This window comes from Neovison vison, chromosome 11 (assembly GCF_020171115.1).
Source record: "Neovison vison isolate M4711 chromosome 11, ASM_NN_V1, whole genome shotgun sequence".
Lineage (NCBI taxonomy): Eukaryota > Metazoa > Chordata > Mammalia > Carnivora > Mustelidae > Neogale > Neogale vison.
Genome location: NC_058101.1, coordinates 179,107,370 through 179,131,739, shown reverse-complemented (window position 1 = coordinate 179,131,739; position 24,370 = coordinate 179,107,370). Strand labels below are relative to the sequence as shown.

Genomic DNA, 24,370 nt, shown 5'->3' with positions numbered 1-24,370 from the left:
ATTGCGGGGGAACACACATCTTTTGAAGAACTGAAACAAGTGCAGTATGGGTGACGTACATAGTTCACAGGACAGGGAGAAAATAAACTGAAGAAGTGAGCAGGGGTGAAATCATGGATGCTTCTCAAACTTCACTGTGGAGTTGATTTTATCCCAAGGGCAAGGGAAAGCAATACTAAGGCTTTAAGCCGGAAAGGGATATAATAAAGTTGTGCTTTTGAAAGATCTTTTCAGTTCTGCTAAGGAGCTTAAGTTGGAGAGGCCACGGCAAGACACAGGGAGACATTTTAGGAAGTAATTGCTCTAATTCTGGTGAAAGAGGGCTTGGAGAAGGATGGGAGCAGTGGGCATGGAACAAAGGTCACCAGAACAAGACATGTAAAAGTCGGAACCAGGGATGCCTGGGTCATTAAGTGTCTGCCTTCAGCTCAGGTCATAATTCCAGGATCTGGAGATCAAGCCCCGCATTGGGCTCCCTGCTCAGTGGGGAGCCTGCTTCTCCCTCTCCCACTCCTCCTGCTTGTGTTCCTTCTCTCACTGTCTCTTTTTTGGTCAAACAAATAAATAGAATTAAAAAAAAAAAAAAAGGTCAGAACCAATTGTACTTAGTGACCATCTTGTTAAGGGAAAACTTGAAATTGGGGATGATTTCTCAGAGCCTGGCTTGGGCAACATGTATCTGGGTACACACACCTTCAGTTGTAGCCCAGCAGAGAGGTACAGGCACTGTGTTTCGGAGTCAAGCTCTGTGTTCCTTTCCTAACAGGTACTTCTTAGTTGGGTGCCTTTTACTAATGCTCACCATTCCGTAGTTCTGTTTTCGCATATGTAAGATGTGGTTAAGTGTCAACCTTTGAAGCTTGTGTGAAGAGTAAATGAACTCATACTGGTAAAATACTTGTCCCTAGTAACTTTCCAATAAATACCAGTCATCAATATTAGGGATCTCAGTCTGGTTTTCCTATACTTGCTTCTTGTTTGCTTTTTAAATTTTGTTGATTTGGGTGTTTTCAGATTCCAGTGTGATAATCCATTCTGTCACTTGTTTCCTTCATGATGACTTGCCTTGGCATTCCTGATGCCCCAGCCAGCCCCATTAGCTTCCTCACACCATGCCAGTGGAAGAGCAAGTGACATTGTAGGAATAGAATTTCCTGATGAAAGTTATTTCAATTTAAACTTGCGTAGACTGAAATTACTGGGTTCTCAAATGGAGTTCAAGCCTGAGGACTCTGGCATCTAGGACCAATGACATTGGCTTCATATTCCTGTTTATTTTAGGTACCAGTGGGAATCACCCTCTTCATCTGATCCCACATTTGTGCACTGTCTTCCTTTTCTGTACCTTTCATCCTTCCTTGCTTTCCCAACCTCTTCCACGGCATCTCTGGAATTCAGAGTCTCTCCTCAAGCCCTCCCCCACCCCATATTCATTCTCAAAATACATTCTCTAAGTGTCTTTTGCTTTTTGCTCTAACTGAAACTGACTTACTCTAACAATATCATTTCACCTGCAACATCCCAGGTATAGATGACTTCTACCCTCTCCCATCCCAAGGCATCAGTTGGGAAAGATGGCCTAGGATTGGGGTAGGGGTTCCCCATGTTTTTCATAGAATGTTTCCAAACACCTTTCCCACTTTCTCCTTCAAAACACATTTATTGTGTATGTCATCAGGTTTTGCCATTACTATTCTCACTTTCAGTGCCTGATCTCCTAGTCACTGCCCTTCCTTGAGTTATAATTTCAGCATACTGTTCACTGTCTCCCTATCAACCATATTTTCAGTATTCTCAGAAACCTTAAAATATATGTAGATGATCTTATAGTTCTTGACCCCACTAGTGTTAAAGTTTATCCTAGTGATCATCAATGACTACACTCCATTAAAATCTTGGTTTAAAAGTCAATGATGTCCTATCCTTCAACTCATTTCCTTTAATCCTCCCATGCCAACAATTTCATGTTCTTGGTGAGGTCTTCTGTCTGTTGATCCCTCCCCACTTTAACTTTCCAATAATTTATCTTTCTCGCTTTCTTCCTAACCCAGTGTAGAATCCATAATAAGTAAACCCCCAACTCTCCAATCCTTCTTCCTGACACATTCTATTCTCCATTCTACTTACTTCATAGAACTTCAATCTTATTTAAATCCAAACATGTGCTTCTTTCATATTTGCATATGGCCCACTGAATTTTGCCCAAGGGAAAAATAAAATGACAGAACCATGGTGACAGGGCTTAAAGTTTCTGGCTACAGTTCTGAAACATCACTAACATTTCCTCACTTTCCTGGTTAAATTCATTTTGCATACTCTCGGATGTTTTATTTCATACTGTTCTCCCAAATCTCCCCCTTCCTCTCCATATCCCCCATATTCTCAGCTGATCACTTCACCATGGACTTTTAGAGAAATTAGATTAAAGTAGATGAGAGTTACTTTATCTTTTCACCATTTCCATGAAAGAAGTACACATACTAATATTTTATACAACTGATTTCACTGGAGCTCTGGTTTCTGTCTCCATAATGTACAAGAAAGGAATTCATTTCTGAATCACCCTATTCTCTCCCACATCAATTTCTTCCTCTTTATTGGACTCTGTCAAATTCCCAAATCTACCCCAACTGCATCCCTACACAGTGAATTAACAACCTAGTTGCTCAGGCCAAAAATCTGGATTCCTTTCTCTCCATCATCTTTCATATATAATTCATCAGTGAGTCCCAAGTCCCATAGGGTAGATTTCAAAATAGTCTGAATATGACTTTATTTCACCATCTTCAATGACATGATCTCAATTCAAACACTTTTATCTCTATCATGAATTACTGTGATAGTCTGATGCTATCAGGTCTCCCTCCTTCTTGCCTCACACAATCCATTTACCCCATTATGCCCAGGATGGTCTTAATAACTTACTTTGCATAAACTTAAGAATAAATTTGATCATATTTCTTCACTCCTATTAATCCTTTAATAGCTTCCAATTATTAAAAAAATATGAATAAACAATCTTTTTAGTATGGTCCATGAATTTATCCTTGTCCAGTTCTCCAATCCCACCTGTCTCCACTACCCCTTCCTTATTAACGACACTAACCTTCTTTTTGTTCCTCTAACATGCCATTCCAAGGTCTTTGCATTTGTCCTTTCCTTTGCTCATTAATCAGATTTCACATCCAATGTCACCTGCTCAGAGGCCTCTCTTAGTCAACCTTGGTAAAACCACTCATCAGCTTCCGGGCTCTACCTTATTACTATTATTCTAGCCTATCATCTTCCAGTGACTTCTTGGTTTTCAATATTCTTTCACTTGCTCTGCCTCCTACCCCTCATACACATAGCAGATATCTGCATAAATTCCTTAAAGCAGATTCTCTCTCAATCTCTTCTTTAATGGTGACTCACTAGCACCTAAAAATATTTGAACTTAACCCACATTGCTTGTGACCAATAAACATTTGTTGACTGACTGGATGACTGACTGATATTGAAGACCTAGTATTACTTGTAGCACTAAGACCTTGGGTTCATACTTGAGAAATTAGGAAGCAAGATCGAGGTAAAATTGTTCTTTTGATGGAGGGACAAATCAACTCTCCATATTTAACCAGAGACAGAGTGAACAAGCTTCCTAGAGGAAATATAAGTTAGATGGAAGTTACAGAGACATAGGACAGATACATTTAAGATTTTACTTTAAATGTCATTCTACCCAGCTTGTTTACTTAGTATTATAAGAACTTTCTCACATAATTAAAGATCTTTGTAAACAAAATCTTCAGTTGTTGAATAATATTCCATTTTCTATGGAGTGACATTAATTAAATAATTCTATTATTTATCAGCATTTACTTTAAAAAATTATTTTTCTCTTATAAATAAATGTGATTATGCATTAGTCTTTTTGAACATTTCTCATTATTTCTTTAGTATAAACTCTTCAGAGGGGAAAAACTATTTAAAAGGGATACATATTTTTAATGTTACCAACATTATTAAATAGATTCTTAAGATGTTTGTGTAATTTATATTCAAATAGTCTACAAAAGCAACCATTTCATAGTGCCCTCCAACATTAATAATATTTATTTTATTCTTTGTTCATTTATAGGCAAAAGGTTAATCTCAATATTTTCATTTGCATTTCTGCAGTTACTAGAATGTGATAAATATTTCAGATATCTGCATTATTTCTTTTGGATTTTGTACATTTATATATATTTTCTCTTTTTGGTCTTAGTGACATTCTAATCAATTTGCATGAAGTTTTTATGTATCGAGCTTTATATAATGGTTATAAATACATAACCATTTATCTGTTATGTTTGTTTCAAATATTCATCATATCTACAGATTTTTAAGTGTTTTACCTAATGTCAGCAACATAGAGGTTCCAAAGGCCAAGGGTGAGCTTAAGGAAAAAATTAAAAAGTTCGGTCCTTCATAGAGTAGAATGTACTAAAAATTGGCCCAGGTAGGAAAATTAAAGCAGAGTGAATTAAAGATTTGCCTGACTAGAGTTCCAGTGGGGCATAAAGAATTCAGGATTTTACAAGATCAAGAGGAAGGGAAAGGTCAATAAAGCAAACTGCCGTGGAGTGCGCTAATTTTCCTAAACAAACAAACAAAGTTGGTCATGGCTGAGAGACAAGGCACAGAATGTAAAGCAGCAATTTATCTTTTATAAATTAAGGATTTACTTATGTTTGATATCTTAGACACTTTCTTTTCCAACCTGGAGCCTTTAACCTTATACATCTCTCCTCTGAAACCATAAATATTAAGAAAATTTTGAAAGATTTTTTTTTTTTCCTAGTGTATGGCGAGAAGTCAGGAGAAAGGGGGCAGATGCTGAAGAGAACAGAATTGAATTCCAAGACTTCTGTGGAGCTGGGGCATTAAGAAAGTAGCCCCTTGAAGAGCATTTTGGTTGAAGGAGAAAAAGGAGGGACTGATAGGAAGACAAAGTTTGCATTAAAACAGTGGGAGCCAGGAGTCAATCCAGCACAGATGTCATTAGGTCTCACATTTCCTGGTGTGTTGACTATGTGAACAGGAAAGCAAAGTCTTTAGAACACAAACACCTGGGATGAGGAGAATCTATATTTTCCTTACAAAAGCAAGTTTCCCTCCCACATACAGCTTCTTGGTGATCTGGGCCAGCTGTGACCCTGGGAACGGCCACAAGCACAGGGTCTATACCTGGTGGGTACACCCCACTTCCTAACATGAGTTAAGCACCTTGAAATGGCACCAACGGAGAATGCCATTAACACCATTATCATTCCACTAAGTTGTTTTCCTTAATTTGATCTGAAATTTATATTTAACCTATTCAACAATTTCCTGAAATATGTGGCCACAGCGGCATCTCTCTGTTTCTAAGCTCACTTGTACATCCAGAGCCAATTGTCGTTCAGCAACGGGAAGAAAAATATAGGCTTCTTATTTATTCAGATTTCCCTCAGGCTCTTCAAAGTTACCCCAAAGAAGCTGCCTTGCTCTCAGTAAATCTGTTCTTCTAATTTCATGGAAATTGGCTTTAGGATGCAGTGCATGAAAAGGCAAAAAGGAAACCTCACTTTGGTTATCCCCAAATTAAGGCAGTTCATGAAAAGGGACAATATTTTGTTTGCATGAACATTTTCCTCTTCTCAAAGACTGTTTTTAAAAAGATCTTCAATCTTGGAGCTCTTGCCATCCTGCTCCCCACACCATTCCTCCTCCTGCCTACAATGTTCCTATCTCAGCCATCTCAATTCCCATCCTATGCATTTCAGCATCAAAACAGGACTTTGCCGTGGCTGCTGGACTGCCCTGCAGTGTCACAGGAGGCATCTGGGCAACCTTCATTCACTCACTCATTTATGATCTTACTCAACAAAGGAATGATAGTCTCTGTTGTAAACCAGATGATAGGAAAATACAAAGGCTGTTCTAGGGAATGAACCCGACATCATTTTTCTGGTTGCTTTATTTTTTTGAATTTTCTATATTTTTAAAGGGATTTATCCACTTCATCAGGATTTCAAATTCATTGCTTATGATGATTCCTAACACCTTTAAAAATCGTGTAGTTATGTCCTCCTTTTAAATTTTTATTCTCAGGACAACTCGGTGGCTCAGTTGGTTAAGCTTCGGCCTTGGGCTCAGGTCATGACTGGAGAGTCCTGGGATTGAGTCTGAGTCAGGCTCTCTGCTCAATGGGGTTATTTGCTCCCCTCTCTCCCCCTACTCTTCCCCTAGCCCCCAGCTCATGCTCTGTCTTCCTCTCCTGTGCTCTCAAATAAAAATATTTAAAAAATTAAAAAATAATAATAAATTTTTATTCTGTAGCTATTTTTACCTTTCCATTCTCCATTGTGTTTATGTGTTTATTTGCATATTCCCTCTCTCTCTCTCTCTCTCTGGATTATTTGGGGGAGAAGGGTTAGTCCTCACAGAAGTGTTTTAATAATCCTTCTGAAGAATCAGCTTTCCATTTGTTAATTTCTTTATTATTAATTTATTGTCTAAATTTCACTGAATCTTTTCTCTATTATATTCTTTTCTTTCTTTTTTTTTTCTTTTTGAGAGAAAGGAGGGAGCATGAGCGGGGTGGGAGCAGCGGGAGAGGGAGAGAGTCTTAAGCAAACTTGCACTGAGCACGGAGCCCAACTTGGGACTCAATTTCACAACCCTGAGATCATGACCTGAGCCAAAATCATGAGTCAGATATTTAGCCAACTGAGACACCCAGTTGGTTAATAATAGACGCCCCCTCTATTATTTTCTTGTTTCTTCTTGCCCATTTCAGTTTGATCGTTTTCCCCTAACTTCCTGAATTGAGTACTTAGTTAATTTACCTCCACTTTTCCTCTTTCTTGATAAATGTATTTATGGCTTCACATTTCTCATTAAGTACTGCTTTCACTATCTCACAAATTTGCCTTGTAATATATTTATCATCATCCATTCTCAATACTTTTATTTCCTTTTTAACCCAAAAGTAATTTAGTAATTATTTTATTTCCAAATGCATTGGATTTTACAAGAACATTCTTTGAAATGTATTGGAACTATCTTTGTGTCCTAGTACAAGACCAATTTTTTTGGGGGGAGGGGTCAATGTGTGTGCTTAAAAAAATACTGTTTCTCTTCATTGAATGTAGATTATTATTAATATTTCTTAATGTTCAAAATCGCTGCTTTTTCTGCCTCTTTAATTTCCTAATTTCTGAAAGAGGTGTTAAAATTCCCAGTAACTGCTATGTCTTTCTTTCATCATTCCTGTCAGTTGATACTTCGTACAGGCTAGGTGGTATGACACTGTTTTCTTATATTCAAAAACAGACAGTACCCTCTATTAGGCGGCACCCTCTATTAGGCGGCACCCTCTATTAGTTTAAAAAGGCCAGGAATGGGGCACCTGGGTGGCTTAGTTGGTTAAGCATCTGCCTTTGGCTCAGGTCATGATCCCAGGGTCCTGGGATGGAGCCCCATGTTGGGCTCCCTGCTCAGTTAGGAGCCTGCTTCTCTCTCTCCCCCTTGCTTATGCTCAATTCTTGCTCTCTCTCAAATAAATAAAATAAAATCTCTAAAAAATAAAAATTAAAATAAAAAAATTAAAGGACAGGGAATTGAAGGACAAGGAAATAATAAACACAAAATTTAAATTCAATCATCTCTATCAGCGAAGGCAGGAGGCTGGACTAGGGGTAGAACACACAGTCAGTGCTATGTTTGCCATCTACGACATTTTAATTCCCAACTTATTTGCTATGCTGTGTCATGTTCACATTTTAAAAGACAATGAAAAAGTAAATTGAAAAGAAGGAAGATAGAGGCATTTTCATATATTGGTTAGGTACATGAATAGTTGAAGTCAACTGGGAAGGTAACTGGTCTATATCTGTCAAAATTTAAAGTATACATACCTTTTTATCCAAGAAATATGCATGTGGGAATTCATCAGAAAATGTCTCTGTATGCATTTATCAATACATGAATACAAAGATGAGGGCACAATAATATTTATTGCAGCATTATTTGTAATAGCAAGACAATGGAAATAACCTAATTATCCTTCAAAAAAAAAAAAGAAAAGAAAAGGTTAACAGAGTTATAATATATATTCTATGGGATGCTTTGCAATTGTTAAAAGTAATATATATATATATATATATATATATGGCATAGAATTGCATAGAAAAGGAACTAGAAGATGAAAAACAGAAGTCATCACTTTTGTTTACTTTTGTGGTGGGAGTAGGAAAGAAGGAAGGAAAATTTTAATTTGTCCTGTATACACTGTATAACAAAAACTTCGACTTATATTGTTCAGGTGATTCTTTTTTTCTTCTTCCCTTTTATTTTCTTTTTCTTTCTTTTTTTTTTTTTTTTTTAAGATACAGAGAGAGAAAGAGAATGAAATAAGTAAGCAGAGGGGAGTAGCAGAGGGAGAGAATCCCAAGCAGGATCCATGCTCAGCTCAGAGCCCAATGCAGGGCTTGATCTCAAAATCTTGAGATCATGAAACCAAGAGCTGGAGCTTAACCAATGGAGTCATCCAGGCACCTCAGATAAGGTGATTTTTTTTTTTTAAGCTTATTTATTTAAGAGAGAAAGAGAGAGCACATTAGCAGGGGGAGGGGCAAAGGGAGAGAGAATCCAGAAGCAGGCTCCCCACTAAGCCTGGAGCCTGCTGTGACACTGGATCCCAGGATCCTGAGATCATGACCTGAGCTGAAATCAAAAGGCAGCCACTTAACCATCTGAGCCACACAGATGCCCCTCAGGTCAGGTGATTTGTAAAACATTCTTTTCCTTGCTGTTAGCATATTAATTATGGTTTGTAAAACACTTGTTTTTCAAACTGATTTGTATCTGAAATTATTCAATTCCTCTTAATATGTCTCCTCCTCAAAGTTATAATCTTTAAATTGAGAAAGACCTTAAAATCGCACATGGTTTATCAAGATCCATGATTCTTCTGGAGAAATCCCATAAGTCACTGGTGTATTCTCTCTGCCTTCGTCTGGATGAGGTGAGTTTGATGGGCTTATCCACCATTGGCTGTTTCATCATCTCTCACTTCCTCACTGGTCTCGGGATAGCTACATTGCAGCCAGAATCATCTACAGAACAATTCAAAGAGCACCCCTTCCCTGCTTATAAACCAATGTATCTCACATATATCTTTCAGCTATGTCTCCAAACTTCCTTTGCATACCTCAATAACCATAGCCACCCTTTCCCATTATTATTTGCTACCCCAAATTATCTTTCTGTTACTCAGACATGTCCTTCCTTTTGGTCTTTGTACAAAGTTGGGTTCTTCTTTCTTCTATTTCCATCATGATATGGTTAAAACCACTTAGATTTTTTTGAAAAATTCTAGCTGAATAGAAACTCCAGCTCTGCCAATTATTGGCTATGTAATCTCTCAAAAAATACTCAACATAATTGACCTTTAATTTCTTCATTTGTGAAATGAAAAATAAAAATACTTAATCAGATGTCTGAGAAGATCAAATCAATTAATGGATGTAAATCATTTGTTACTACGGCTATCCTAATGAGTATTCAATCAATATTTGTTTAATCAATTGAATTGTGAATTGTTTAATCAATTCACACCACGGTAAGCAATAATTCCAGGTGTTTACTCCATCAGCACCTACCTATTTGCGGTTATTCCAAGCAATTCAATCTATCAATCAATCATTTACTACATTATTCTGTTGCACTGTTGAGTTTTCCAAGCCCATGACTTACATCAGCATTATACATATATTTGTTGTATCCCCTATTTCGTTTTTAGGAGAGTGATAATAAGAAAGTAATTAATGTCTAATTGTATACATAATTTCCCCCTTGTACAATGCTCACTGCAACTTGTTTCCAAGCTTCAGTTCTTTATAATTTTAGTTCTGGATAGAATTTCAGATAAACTATTTTGTCCACTGTAATACATCCAGGGTTGTCATAAAACAAGTTTTTATTTATTTTTTTAATTTTATTTATTTATTTGAGAGAGAGGCAGTGAGACAGAGCATGAGCGAGGAGAAGGTCAGAGGGAGAAGCAGAGTCCCCGTGGAGCTGGGAGCCCGAGGCGGGACTCGATCCCGGGACTCTGGGATCATGACCTGTGCCGAAAGCAGTAATCCAACCAACTGAGCCACCCAGGCATTCCCTAAAACAAGTTTTTAAATTGTACTGTTTTAAATGTCTACTTTGTATAGAAGAAGGGAAACTAATTCTGATAAATTTTATTCTGGGGCATGTATCTTGGTGGTCAGCCATTAAAAACAAAACAAAACAAAACAAAATAAACAAAAAAACACCCACACGAACCAATTCCCAAAGTATCGGCTAACCCACTTCACACTGTTAACACACACAGCCATTTATCCACTCTGCAAGTAATTGCTGGCCCTGGGAATTGAGTGATTGACAAGACAACCTTGATTACTAGGCTCTCCAGATTCACAGTCTGGCATTGAAGATACACATTGAACAATAATTACAACAAAGTGCAGTATATGTTAGAAGAACATGTGTCCCAGGTCAATGGGAACACAGAACAAGGGCATCCACCTAAATGATAGCATTTGGGATTTAAACCCCAGTAGCCATTTCCCAAGAAACTTCTCCAGGAAACCTGTTTATGGCAGTTAAGCTGTTCCAAATCCTGAAAAAGAAAAGATGACTTTAAAAAAATCCCTTAATCGCTTGAAACACCATCTCTACCACCGTGTTCTTCCCTGGAGCTCCTGGTAATTATAGTACATATTCTCCCTCAATTTTCTATGAAAAAAAATCTTTTGTCGGCCATCACTGTATTATTGTTAGGCTAGGATTTGTTTTTTTTTTGTTTTTTGTTTTTTTTTCTTTTAACAACTCATCCCGAACAAAAGCCTGCTTCATACAGCTCAAATACTGGATAAGGAAAATTTTGCCTGATCCTGGCTGTTGTCAGTGGAGAGCCAAATCTACACCAAAAGAGCAGGCCAGTAGGACTGGTGATAGAAGGGATTAAAGCAGAGACTGATAGTCATTGTTTAAAGACACCAGGGACTTGACTTACCTACAGAGTGGGAAATGGAAAGAATGAGTAGTCCCTAATGTCCAGAGTCTTGCAAATTCAGATAGAGTTTATAGATATGGAAGTGTGTGTGTGTGTTGGGGGGGGTTATGAATGTCCAAAGGGGCAAAGGATTAATGTTAATTTAGGGGTAATCGAGAAAGCTTTATGAAAAAGGCAGGATTTGAATTACATTTAGAAGTACAAAAAAATTTCAGGAATGTCAGTAAGGAGGTACGGAACATGTTACATCTTCTTGGTCCATTATACCTGGAACAGAGTGCCAGTGGGGGCTCTGACTGATGCAAACATAGGAAAACATCCAACTATAAAGCCATCCAGGTAAGGGACAAGATTCTATGATTCTAATGTAGTGTTCCTTCAAAATAATCTGACTCCCATTCTATACTTTCCTTGTCAAAGAATACTCCTTTGGTCTGGAACTAAAAAATATTTATTTTGGAACTAAAAAAGATTTATATGTTGAAATAACTTATTCTTAGTGGGACTGATGTGTTAAATCTGTCCCCAAATTCATTCCATATGTGCCAATGGTTGTGTCCCTCATATATGCGTCTCTATGTGTTTTCATTCATCACTGAAGAAGACCTGAAATAATACTGTCCACTATCCCTTTAGCGGCTTGGATGGAGCAGAACCAAAGTGGCATATGACCAGAAGGGACAGATGTCACCTCATCTAAACCTATCTGTCAGTAACAGAGTTGGCATGGTGCTGGGTATAGTGCTGAACTCAAGAGGACATCACAGATTGTTACTCTTACTACTTACCTGGAAGCAGATACCAAGCATAGCTACTAGTTATTACTAGTAGGTACTTTCTATTACTAGTTGGTACTTTCCCAACAATGTCAACATACCTGCCTGAAAAACACGTTTTTTTAAAGTGGGCTCCAAGCCCAGCATGAAGCTCAACCTGGGGCTTGAACTCACAAGCCTGAGATCAAGACCTGAGCTGAGATTAAGAGTTGAATGCTTAACTGACTGAGCCACCCAGACACCTCTGAAAAGCATTTTTTTGACCGCATACAGAGCCCTTCATTTATTTGGGATCCAAGGCCACAACCTAGTAACCTCTCCAATAAACTGCAGCCAAGTTCCAACAATCTGGACAATCACCCCAGATAAGGGTTGGGTCAGGTGGGCAGAGGTCTGGGGCCAAGGCTATAGGAGGAGTTGTGCAGCCAATAAGAGGGAAAAGCTAGGGCATGCGCTTGGCCATCGCCCCCAGTGTCCCAACTTCCTGCCCAAGGACAGGAGCAGAGTGGTGCGGGGGCCTCCTCAGACCTCTGGGATCCACCCCAAAAGGCCAGCATTCTCCTGGCGAAGGGCTTGGTAGTCCTCGCGGATCTTCTCCAGGTTGCTGAGGGTCTTCTTCCCCATCTCTATCTCTATCTGCTCTTCAAGATCTCCAGCTTTCCACATGATTGTGCCTCTATCCTCAGCAGTTTGGATGAGCTGGCTGCAGTTCTCATGCAAGGCAGCTAGATACTTGTATGCCTTCCGAACGGCATCATCCTTCTTGACATCCTTGAACACAAGCTCATCAGTCACTGTAAATGTCCGATCCAGCTTCCCAGACAGGGAGCTGATTTCCTTCTGAAGCTCCTTTGTGTCTGATAAGATCTTAGTGATCTCTTCCTTCTGCTTCTGGATGTTGCCCACCATCTCCAAGATGCTCTGGGTGTAGGCAAGCCGGGACACATCTCTAGGCAGGGTCTCCAGTTCTGACACCAGCTGCTTACAGACTTCCTCCTTCCTTTGAGCCTCTCTGGCAGCTGCTCGAACACTCTGGTGCAGCTCCTGGATCTCTGCCAGCCGTCGAGAAGATTCCAACTCTCTGCAATCCTGAAGCTTTCGGAGGTGGCGGTACTCAGTCAGGAGCGGGACCCGGTGCTTTTCCCACTGACCCACCAAGTAGAAGACCCACTGGACAGTACTCTCCACCATGAACTGCAGCTTGGCAAGGTTGGCAGCCCCTCCAGGCAGCAGTTCCACTGCCTGGCTCTTCAAGTGCAGTGCCTGCTCACGCTCCGCGGTGCTGAGCTTATTCTGGTGATGCTCGGTTTCCACCCGCATGAAGCTGATTCCCAGGGTCTTCATGTTGGTTTCAACCTCTTCAATGCTGTGGTTCACTCCCTCTAGCTGCTCTCGGAGAAACTCCAGCTCCTGCTCTTGAGCCGCCTTCATTTCCTGTTCAGGCCACTGGGAGGTGGCAGGCACATCAGACACCTGGGCTGCCTGTATCTCAGGATCCAGATGAAAGGTGAACTTCTCTGAGTGTGTGAAGTTGGAGGCCTTGGAAGCACCAGCCCTGGCCCCAGCACCCCAGGCATGCAGCAGCTCTCCCAGGTCTCCGGTTTGTGGGGGAGCCCCTAGTCGGCCCCAGGTCTGGCAGAGATGCTCAGCCAGGTAATTCTGTAGCCGTTGCCTCTGAGCCCATGGATCTTCCTGGGTGGGATGGCAGCTTGCCCGGTGGACCCAGTCCTCATCCCCAGGGCGGTTCCCACCCACGTGCTGGCAAAGCTGGATGGCATGGCATTCGAGGAGTGAGGCCACCCTCCTTGCAGGCTGGGGCACCTGGGTGGGGACTGGTAGCACCAGAGGACTCGCCTGGAACTCCCAGAGTTCCCCGCTGGAACTCAACTCCGGCATGACCAGCCTGGTGGTGTAGAAAGGCTTCTGGGAGGCTGAACCCTGGAGGTGCTGTAGCTTGGGAGTGCGAAGGAGCGGTGGGACCCAGGGAAGGGCCAGCTGGTCCCGGATTTGGCCCCCAATGGCCTGGAGAAGAATAGCTGAGTCACTAGCAGGCTGATCTGCATCCTCAGAGGCATCAGAGGGCAGACGCTCAGCCAAGAAGAAAAGCAGGTCCCGGAGATCAGGCTCACTGGGATAGAGGAAGTTCTGATTGCCAAGCTCCAAGGAGTAGCCCAGGTCCTTACAGGCCTGAGCCAGGCTCATGGCCAGGCGGAAGCGGTCGGACATGGCCAGAGGCAGCAGGGGCCTGAGACCAGAGCCCATGGCAGGGTCGATCACACGCAGGCAGCAGACTACAGTTTCTACCGCCAACTCAGCGGTCAAGGCTCGCAGGGTCTGCACATCTGGAGGAACTGTTGTGCCGGCCCGGCGCAGGGAATGGATGAGGATTTGGTCTGCCTCCTCCATGCTGGAGCTTGGTTCAGGTCTGGAGCTGGGTTTAGGGCAGGGCCGAGCAAGAGAGGTACAGCTGTTGAAACCTGAAAAACATTTTTTAGGTGAGGATATATTTCCTAGAATATCTAAGATCTAGTGTCATTTTACCAAACTCAAACCACTTTGGCTAAAAGAGAGCACGGAGAATTCGAGGAAACAAATTATCCGTATACAAACGCAAGTTATCTCACTCAATAATCCTTTAATAGCCTGTCGTAGAACAACTGCAAAACCATGTTTAATTCTTTCATACCACCTTAGCAAATGCAAACCCAAAGGTGGAACCCAGAGCATAACTGTCCTGTAGTATCGAAATCATGTGTAAGACATTGCTGAGTAATCTAGAGATCTAGACTCCTCCAAGTGGCAAATACAGCTTCACTTTGGAATGAATGATAACTAGAATCCGCTTAATTCACCCAAAATGTTTACTGAAGCATTGTCTGACACACTGAGAATACAGCTACAAAAATAAGCAATAGCAATGTTTTCTTCCTTGTGGGAAGATTATAGTAGTACATAAAACAGACCAATGAAGAGTAGACCAGATTGTGATCAAAACCATGGAGAAACAGCAAAGAATGAGGATGCGAATGCAGAGTCAGCAGGGGTGGGTGAGGAGAGGGCAACTGCCATTTCATGTAGGGTTGTCGGGCTAGGCGTTACTGATTAAGCGACATGTGAGCAAAAAGCTGAAGGAACTGAGAAAGAAAGCCAAATCATCATCTACGGGGAGAGCATCACTGGCGAGGCAACAGCACAATCAAACATCTCTTAACATTATGCTTGGCATATTCGAGAAACATCAAGAAGATTAGGATGACCAAAATGGAAGGGAAGGAGGGAGAGTTGAAGGAGGTGAGATGAGTAAAGTAGCAGGGGAGCCACTGTATGAAGCTGGCTTTTACTCTGAATGAGTTGGGGGACACCACAGAGGTCAGAGTGAAGAAAGGTGTGGTCTGAAAGGACAATTCTTCTTACTGTGTGGAGAATAGACTACAGGTAAGGGTCATCTCTTAAGCAGGAAGACCAGTTAGACAGCCAGTGCAAAAATCCAAGTGAAAGATGAAGGTTTCAGGCAGGTGACCAGGGTTAGAATTGGCTAGATTCAAATGTATATATTTTGATGACAAGGATTCACTGTAGATTGCATATGAATTGTGACAAAATAGACGAGTCACAAGATGATTCCTTCTTACGGATGACATTCCCATTTGCAGAAATAAAGACTAGGAGAGGAGCATCTTTGGAGAAGGGGAAATCACAGACTTTGATTGGAGGCATGTCGAGTATGAGGTACCTATTAAACATCAAAATATATGCATTGGGTAGCCAGGAGGAAAGAAATGGTTATAGTTAAAGACAGAGTTCATGGTCAGAGATGTAACTTTGCACATTGGCAAAGGGATGGCACTTAGTGCTCTGAGACCAGAGAAGTCATTAAGGAAATGGTGTAGAAATAGAAGAGAAAGTGCCAAGAAGAAAAGGAAGAACTCACCACGTTCAGGAAGAAGCCTCAAAGGACTTATGATTACAATATAAACTGTGCAATCACAGCCTTCCTGTTTTAAGAATATAATTCTATTTGTTATTTCCAGTTTGTGTTTACTGTGACTATATGGATGGCCTTTTTATGTACACACTACTGATGCCAGTGACTCCTGGCTGATTCAGTATAGATCTGTAAGCACCTACTAATTGCAAAGCTTTTTCTTTTTCCACCAAAGCATTCCTCCTCCAGAGCGCAAAGTGCATTCTCTCTAGGACTTTTGGATAATAATAAGATAGTGAATAAAGGAAAAGTTTCATGCTTATAGACGTTCTTTAATGGCCCAATCTTTGCACTAGCTTAGTGTGCACTAGTTTGTAGGCACACCTCAAACGTCAAAAAAGTGAAACAAGAAGACCCAAATGATGGGATAGAAAGAAGGCATAGATGAGTTACCGAAGTGAAAAAACAAAATCCTGCCTCTCCATTTCTTCAGCAATATGCTTCGGTACACTGATTTTTCTCTAGACTCTGGAAATGCTAATTCAATAAATTTACTTTTATTCATTATTGTAATTATAAATTCAAGACTGTAATTTTAAAGTCATCTTTTTTCTACCCTCTACTCCAGTGACATCTGAGTGCTATTGATTATAAATGTCAAATTAAATTTCTAGGCATATTTTCCTTCTGTTGGGATCAATACATAACTTGAAGAGTTCCTTTGATAGGACATTGAAAGTTATTTCTCACCCATGTGACATTTTGGCTCTTTTCCCCCTGAATATTTCAGTTAGATATTGGCAGCTTTCACTTTCTGGAGGTTTACAGGGAAATATGGTCTTGCTTTGTAAACCTGAATTTCCAAACTAAAAAAATAAAAAGAGAGGTGTGAGCCCATGAATTATATGCATATTAATTTAACTTTGAATAAACCCAATACAAGAAAATCCAAATTTACAAAAGGTGATTAAGGTGTCCCAACTCTGTTAATTAGCTATTGATTTTTTACAAAAGTATTCTTCGTTTTTTAATTTTCAATAATTCAGTATAGGATTCCTTCAATAATTTAAAAATGCTTTACTTATAGCTTTTTGATGTCTTTTTGATGAGTCATAGTTAAAGAAATCTAGAAAAGCTGATTTGCTTAAACCATTACTTTCATATTTTAATCACTTTTTCATTCATTCATTTACTCAATCATAAATTGTATCAGCCATTATGGAAAACAGTATGTAGTTTCACAAAAAATTAAACATAGAACTACCAATGATTCAACAATCCAACTTCTAGATGAATATCCAAAGGGAAGGAAATCACTACCATGAAGAGATATTTTCACTCCCTTGTTTATTGTATCATTATTCACAATAGCCAATATATGGAAACAACCTAAGTATCCATTGATAGATGAATAAAATCCTAACATTTGTGACAACCTAAATGAACTTGGAGGACATTATACAAAGCGAAGTAAACCAGACACTGAAAGACAAATATTGCATCTTACTTATATATGTAGAATTAAACAAAGCTGAATTCATAGCAACACAGATTAGAGCAGTGGTTTTCTGTGGCTGGGGTGTGGAGGAAAAGGGAAGATTAAAAAAGAAAGAAGAAAGAAAAGATAGTAGTTGTTGCTAGGGTTTCGGAGTAGGAGGCATTATTAGGAGTTATTGCTTGATAGGTGCAGAGTTCAGTTTTGTAAAATGAAGAGAGTTCCGGAGATCGATGGTGGTGATGAGTGTACAACAGCATGAATGTACTTAGTACCACTGAATGGTACACCTCAAAGTGGTTATGATAGTAAGTTATATGTTATGTATATTTACCACAATAGGAAATAATAATTTACCCAGTAATTTACCACAGTAAAAAAAAAAAAATAATAATCTCCATAAGTATTATTGAACATCTAGACTTGAGTCAGCAAGGTTTGGGACTTGGGTCTATATGAGCGAGAACTCCCACCCCATCAGAAGTGGTAGGGTCAAAGAGACTGGAAACAGTATTGACTACTCTGGGTCTTTGCATGGTCAGCAGAATACTACATAATGGAGACCTTTCATTCACTTCCTCTGTGAAATCCCTGATAAAGTCAACATTTCTTATTCAGATGTTTCAATGAATTTCCTTGGGGAAAACCAAAGAAGAGGTGAAAAATTCTTTGTTCAAGGTTGGCATGAGCTAGAAACATAGGCAGACTGCACATAAACAGAAGCTGGAAGAGCACTGTCCAACTTAGTTGCCCTCTATTAAAACACCTCTCACGTGAGAAGGTAAATCGTTGTGACATGAACAGACACTTCTCCAATGAAGACATACAAATGGCTAACAGACACATGAAAAAATGTTCATCATCATTAGCCATCAGGGACATTCAAATCAAAACCACATTGAGTTACCACCTTACACCAGTTAGAATGGCCAAAATGAACAAGACAGTAAACAACAAGTGTTGGAGAGGATGTGGAGAAAGGGGAACTCTCGTACACTGTTGGTGGGAATGCAAGTTGGTGCAGCCATTTTGAAAAACCGTGTGGAGATTCCAAATATATTCTGCTCCTGATCGGTAAGGTGTGCTATTTTACTTGCAGCTCCTGGTGACTGGCCCTCATCCTTATCCCACAGATAATTAGTGAATACTCCATAGACAGAATGATTGACTGTTGAATATTTCTGTATTTTCCACTCAAGAAGTAACAGGCATTTCCCCAGAGTTTCAGCTGGTGTTAACATGAGACAGAATTGTGAGGAGGGCACAAGCTGACAAAAGCAGCAAATTCAGGCACTAAGGCTAAGGGACAGGTGCGTGTGTTGGGGGAGGGGGGATATGGCTTCTCCCATGGGCAATGTTGTGAAACATAGTGTATGCTTACCCTCACTGAGGCTCTGCCAGAGATAAGCAGAAGCTTATCTGATGAACTAAGCTGATGAACTAAGATGATGGCAGCTACTGGGGATGGTAACTGATACTTTTTGAAGGAAAAAAAAAGGAAGAAGAAGACAGAACTTTTATTATCATATGGCTCCTCATCTTCTCTTCCCATCCACCATAGACTTTTCCCTTCTCTCATTCCATAGCACTTTGGGCTTGCTCCAAATCATTCAGTGGACATGAGGAGTATATTTGAGCTCATGCTTGTCAAAAACTAATGTGGAGGAAAAAACGGATTCTAAAAAAGAGCACTGGCTTGTGTTCTCATCAAAAAACAGATACAAATGAAGTGTTTAGCATGCCTTTCTTGAAAATGGGACATGGCAGTTTTTAAAGACTTCGAATAATTTTAAACTAAATTCTCACAGCAGTCTCTTGAGGTAGAAAGAGGCAGGATGGTATAACAAAAAGAAAACGGATCTGAAATCACAAGGAACTCAAGAGTATGTCCTAACTGACCACATGCTAACTGTGGGGCCTTGGGCTCTACGTGTCCTGAATGCTTTTAAACCTCATTTTCGTCATCCATAAAATGGGGATTAAAATTATCTTTTCCTGGTAGAGTAAGAATTAAGTAAGAAATCTCCAAAATCCATAAAAATGCTTACTATATGTTCATTAAAAATATTTATGGAACATCTACTGTGTGTCAATAGATAAAATTGTGAATAATGAAAGAAAAATCTTTGTGATTTTTTTCATATTTGTGTGTGTGTGTGTGTGTGTGTGTGTAGGGAAATAAGCAAAATGTGTAATGTGTAATATATAGTATGTCAGATGTGTAAGCAAGGAATGCAGAGGGAGAGTGCTAGGGAAAGACAGAGCTGAGATTTCAAGTAGGCTGAAGGGCAGGGGCCCTTGGAGAATGAATGGTTGGGACCCGAGCATGCCAGTGAGAACAAAATCCTGGTAGGGAGAATGTATGAGGCATATTTGAAATAACAAGAAGGCATCTGTGTTTGGAACAGAAGAAGTAAGGGATAGTGTAAGTGGAGATATGTGTAGTAAGAATAACATGGGACCTGATCTTGCAGGATTTTTGGCAATAAATCACCCCTTTAGCTTAATCTTTGAGAAAGGCAGATATCGTAGTACAAGAGTTACATGATGAGATGGTGGATTGATTGACTTTTCTCTATTTTTCTGGTTAAAGAACTGAATCCCAGGGAAGTTGAAAATTTTCTAAAGATTATGATTTGATTCAACCTGGAATTAAACCCCAAATTTCTGACTCTTCATTGAGAGGAAATGAAGGTGAGATCTGCTCACTGTGTGTGTGTGTGTGTGTGTGTGCGCGCGCGCGCGCGTGTGCACATTCAAGTCAGGCAGGAAGTAGTATTGCAATGCTCCTGGAACCAAACCCCTTCAGAATGGATATGCCAACATCATGTGGGAGCCCATCTATGAGAATTAAACTCTATACTAGTGTGAAGAAAACAGCCCAAAGAGCTGTCTCTGCCCTCACCGAATTCAATCACGCTATTGCATACCTTCGAAGCTGGCAATCTAGCCACTAACAGCATCTTACTTTCCTGTTCAATTCTATATTATGGAAAGGGCAAGCTATTTCTCAGTACTTAGGGCCTACTTTCAAATAGTGGTAACTATAGTTTCTAACACTCTGCAAGGAAGACATTTCTAAAGCAGCTATCAAAAATACATATTCATTTAGTTATTGAGAATGTAAAAGCAGTACCTTCCTTCTACTTGTGGGGAGTATCATTTTTCTAGCTGCAATTTGTTCATAAAAGAGCAATATTTGTGCCAAGGACTCAAGTGAAACAAATGTCTTTCTTGATGGGGAGTGTCCACACTAATTCAGAGCTGTAAAATAGAAATTTTAAATTCACCTTTCTGTGATTTGGCATTTGGAACTTCTACATAATTTAACTCATGTTGAGCTACTTGAAAGGACTCAATGGATAGCGCTACATGGTGAAATACCAGTCTGGTGCTTGGAAACTTCCACTGTACCTTTCAAAGGCGCTTATTTCTGGAGTGTGCTGTTAGGCAACCTATCATCGTTCTTTCTTTGAAATGTCACCCTTGTTCTGTCAAAGGCTCCTGTCTGCGTGTCTGACTAGCTTTGCAAATGTCTGACAGGAAATTGTCAGAAAAAGCTATAAAGGGAGATGCCTTTTGTCTCTAAGTGGAGAAGATGGTGATTTTTGGACAGGACAGATCAGCTGAACAAATGCTAGGTGAATTCGCCAGCTCTTTTGAAAGGCATAAAGATAATGTCAGAAGGTTAAGTAATTTCCCAGTCCAACTACCCTCTTGTAATTCTCTCAACGCTACCTTCATCAAGAGACTCCAGATAAGCTTTCTAGAGCTTCTCGTGACTCTGACAGCTTGATGTCTCCTCAAGTGTTCAGGACTTCCTGATGCTATAATTTCTCTACAAAAATTCAGGCAAAATAAGAGAGGGAGGCCATGAATGAGGTAGATTCACAGAACAAATAGACTTGAAACTTTAACACAGAAAATGATCACCTAGAATTTATTTTATAACCTTGGGAGAAGGATCCAAGTTGGCAAATCCCTGTACAGATGGAAGAAATCAAAAGCCCCTTCATGTTCTCCGTGCCTTTCTTCTCATTAGCTCATGCTGAACATCTGAGCAGTACTATAGGAGAAAAGGCTCCCAAGCCTTCAGAGGGTCACAGCGGCATAGAATCTCAGTCAGGGAGCAAGTGAACTGCACTTGACCTCGTCGTTCTAAGCTTCTAACGCCTGTCTCCCTGCTGAGTGGTTACATACTCCTTATAGAGCAGAGTAGAGAAGTTCAACTCACATTGAAAAAATTTTTTTTCTTCACATTAATAAGAAAATGATGCTTTGAGAAGGAATAAAAAGACTTCTGTTTTTTTTTCAGTGTTCCAAAATTCATTGTTTATGCACTACACCCAGTTCTCCATGCAATATGTACCCTCCATAATACCCACCACCAGGCTCACCCAACCCCTCATCACCCTCCCCTCCAAAACCCTCAGTTTGTTTCTCAGAGTCCACAGTCTCTCATGGTTTGTCTCTCCCTCCAATTTCCCCCACTCACTTCTTCTCTCCATTTCCCAATGTCTTCCGTGTTATTCCTTATGCTCCACAAGTAAGTGAAACTATATAATTGACTCTCTCTGCTTGACTTATTTCACTCAGCATAATCTCCTCTAGTCCCGTCCATGTTGATACAAAAGTTGGGTATTCATCTTTTCTGATGAAGGCATAATACTCCATATATATGGTCCATATATATGGACCATATTTTCTTTATCCATTCATCCGTTGAGGGCATCTTGGTTCTTTCCACAGTTTGGCGACTGTGGCCATTGCTGCTATGAACATTGGGGTACAGATGGCCCTTCATTTCACAGCATCTGTATCTTTGGGGTTAATACCCAGTAGTGCAATTGCAGGGTCATAGGGTAGCTCTATTTTTAATTCCTTAAGGAATCTCCACACTGTTTTCCAAAGTGGCTGCACCAACTTGCATTCCCACCAACAATGTAAAAAATCAGTAATAGAAAGGTGGAAAATCTAAAAATAGACAGATATTAACATATTTCCAAATAAAATGAGTCAAAGAAGAAATCTCAAGAGAAATTTTAAAATAATTTGAACCAAATGAAAATGAAAACATAAATTATCTGGGGTACCTGGGTGGTTCAGTTAGTTAAGTATCTGTCTTTGGCTCAGGTCATGATCTTGGGGTCCTGGATTGATCTCCACATCAGGCTCCCTGCTCAGTCTGTTTGTCCCTCTCCCTCTGCCTCTTCTGCCCCCACTCCTGCTTATTCTCTGTCTCAAATAGTTAAATAAAATCTTTAAAAATAAATAAATAAATAAATAATCAAAACTTGTGGTATGCTGCAAAAGCAGTGCTTAGAGGGAAATTTATAGCACTAAATCCATTAATTAGAAAAGAGACATAATTTAAAATTAATAGTTTCCACATAGGAAACTAGGTTAAAAAATTTAAATCCAAAATAAGCAGAAGAAAAGAAATAAGAATAATTAGAGCAGAAATCAATGAAACTGAAAGCAGGAAATCAACAGAGAAAATTGATAAAACCAAAAGCTGGTCTTTGAAACGATCCATATTTTGATACACCAGTAGCCAAGCCAACTATGAGAAAAAGAGAAAGGACACAAATTATAATATCAGAAATGAAAGAGGGTACATAATTACAGATTCTCTGGACATTAAGAGATAAAAAGAAATATAATGAATAACTGTATGCCCACAAATGTGAAACATAAATGAAATGTATCAATTCCTTGAAAGACACAATCTGCTAAAACTCACAACAGGGAAAATAAATAATTTGAATAGATCTATAGATAGTCAAGATATTGAATCAATAACTTCTGAAATAGAAAGCACAAGACCTTGCTGGTTTCACTGGTGAATTCCATCAAACATTTAAGGAAGAAATTAAGCCATTCTCTACAATCTCTGTTAAAGGATAGAAGCAAAGGGAATACTACCCAACTCATTAGATAAGGACAACTTTACCCTTATACCAAAACTAGGCAAAGACATTACAAGGAAATAAGTCTACATACCAATATCTCTCATGAACATAGATGCACACCTCCTTAGCAAAACATTAGCAAAGTCCAAAAGCATAGAAAGAATTTTATACCATAATCAAGGGGGTTTTGTTCTAAGTGTGCAAGGCTGGGTTCAACATTCAATGGTCAATTAATACAATCCATCACATCAACAGAAAAATCACATAATTTTATCAGTAAATGCAGAAAAAGCATTTGGCAAAATCCAACACCCATTCATGATAAACAAACAAACAAACAAACTCTCAGTAAACTAGGAACAAATGGGCACTGCCTCAACTTCATAAAAAACATTAATAAAAACCTTTAGCTAACATGATACTTAATGGTGAGAAACTTGAAGATTCCCACTAAGATCAGATACGAGCAAGGATATCCCCTCTCTTCAGTCCTTTACAACAGGATGCGAGCAGAGGAGATAGGAATAGGCAGAACACTGAGGATTTGTAAATATTCTCTATGACATTATAATGATAGGTGTATGTCATTTTACCTGTCCAAAGTCATAGAATGTATATAAGAATAAATAAGTTCATAAGTATGAACCCTCATATATAAACTGTGGACTTTGGATGATTATAATGTGTTGATGTAGGTTCATTCTTCATTTAAAAAAAAAAAATGTACCATTCCGATGAATGCTGCTGATACCAGGGGAGGCTGTGCGTGTGTAGGGGTATGGCATAATGAGGAATCTGTACCTCCCTTTCAATTTTGTAAACCTAAAACTGGTTAAAAAAAAAAAGTCTTAAAAAAGTAGAAGCCTATACTTTTCTGTAGTAGGCAAATTCTAGGATGTCCCTTAAGATTCCTGCTCTTCTTATGTGTGCCTTGTATATTTCCCTCCCCTTGAGAGTGGGCAGGATATGTGAATATGATGGGATTTCCCTCCAGTGATTATGTCACCTTACATGACAGAAGGGATTTTGAATAGGTAATTAAAAACACAAATCAACTGACTCTGAATTAGTGAAATGGAGATGATCTGGTGAGTTTGACCCAATCACATGAGCGTTTTAAATCTGTGTCTGAAAGTCAGAATGAGGTAGTCAGAGATTTCAAACAACAGAGACATTCACTGCTGA

The 24,370-nt window shown here is 39.5% G+C and overlaps 1 protein-coding gene across 1 annotated transcript; it reads right to left on the bottom strand.

Moving 5' to 3' along the window:
* Positions 1–12,132: 12,132 nt before the first annotated feature.
* Positions 12,133–14,259, bottom strand: LOC122919273 (coiled-coil domain-containing protein 22-like). Its single transcript, XM_044268211.1, has 2 exons — positions 12,575–14,259; positions 12,133–12,187 (listed from the first exon to the last, which is right to left on the bottom strand). The coding sequence occupies exons 1-2, from the start codon at positions 14,257–14,259 to the stop codon at positions 12,133–12,135; spliced, it is 1,740 nt and encodes a 579-aa protein (XP_044124146.1).
* Positions 14,260–24,370: the final 10,111 nt, after the last annotated feature.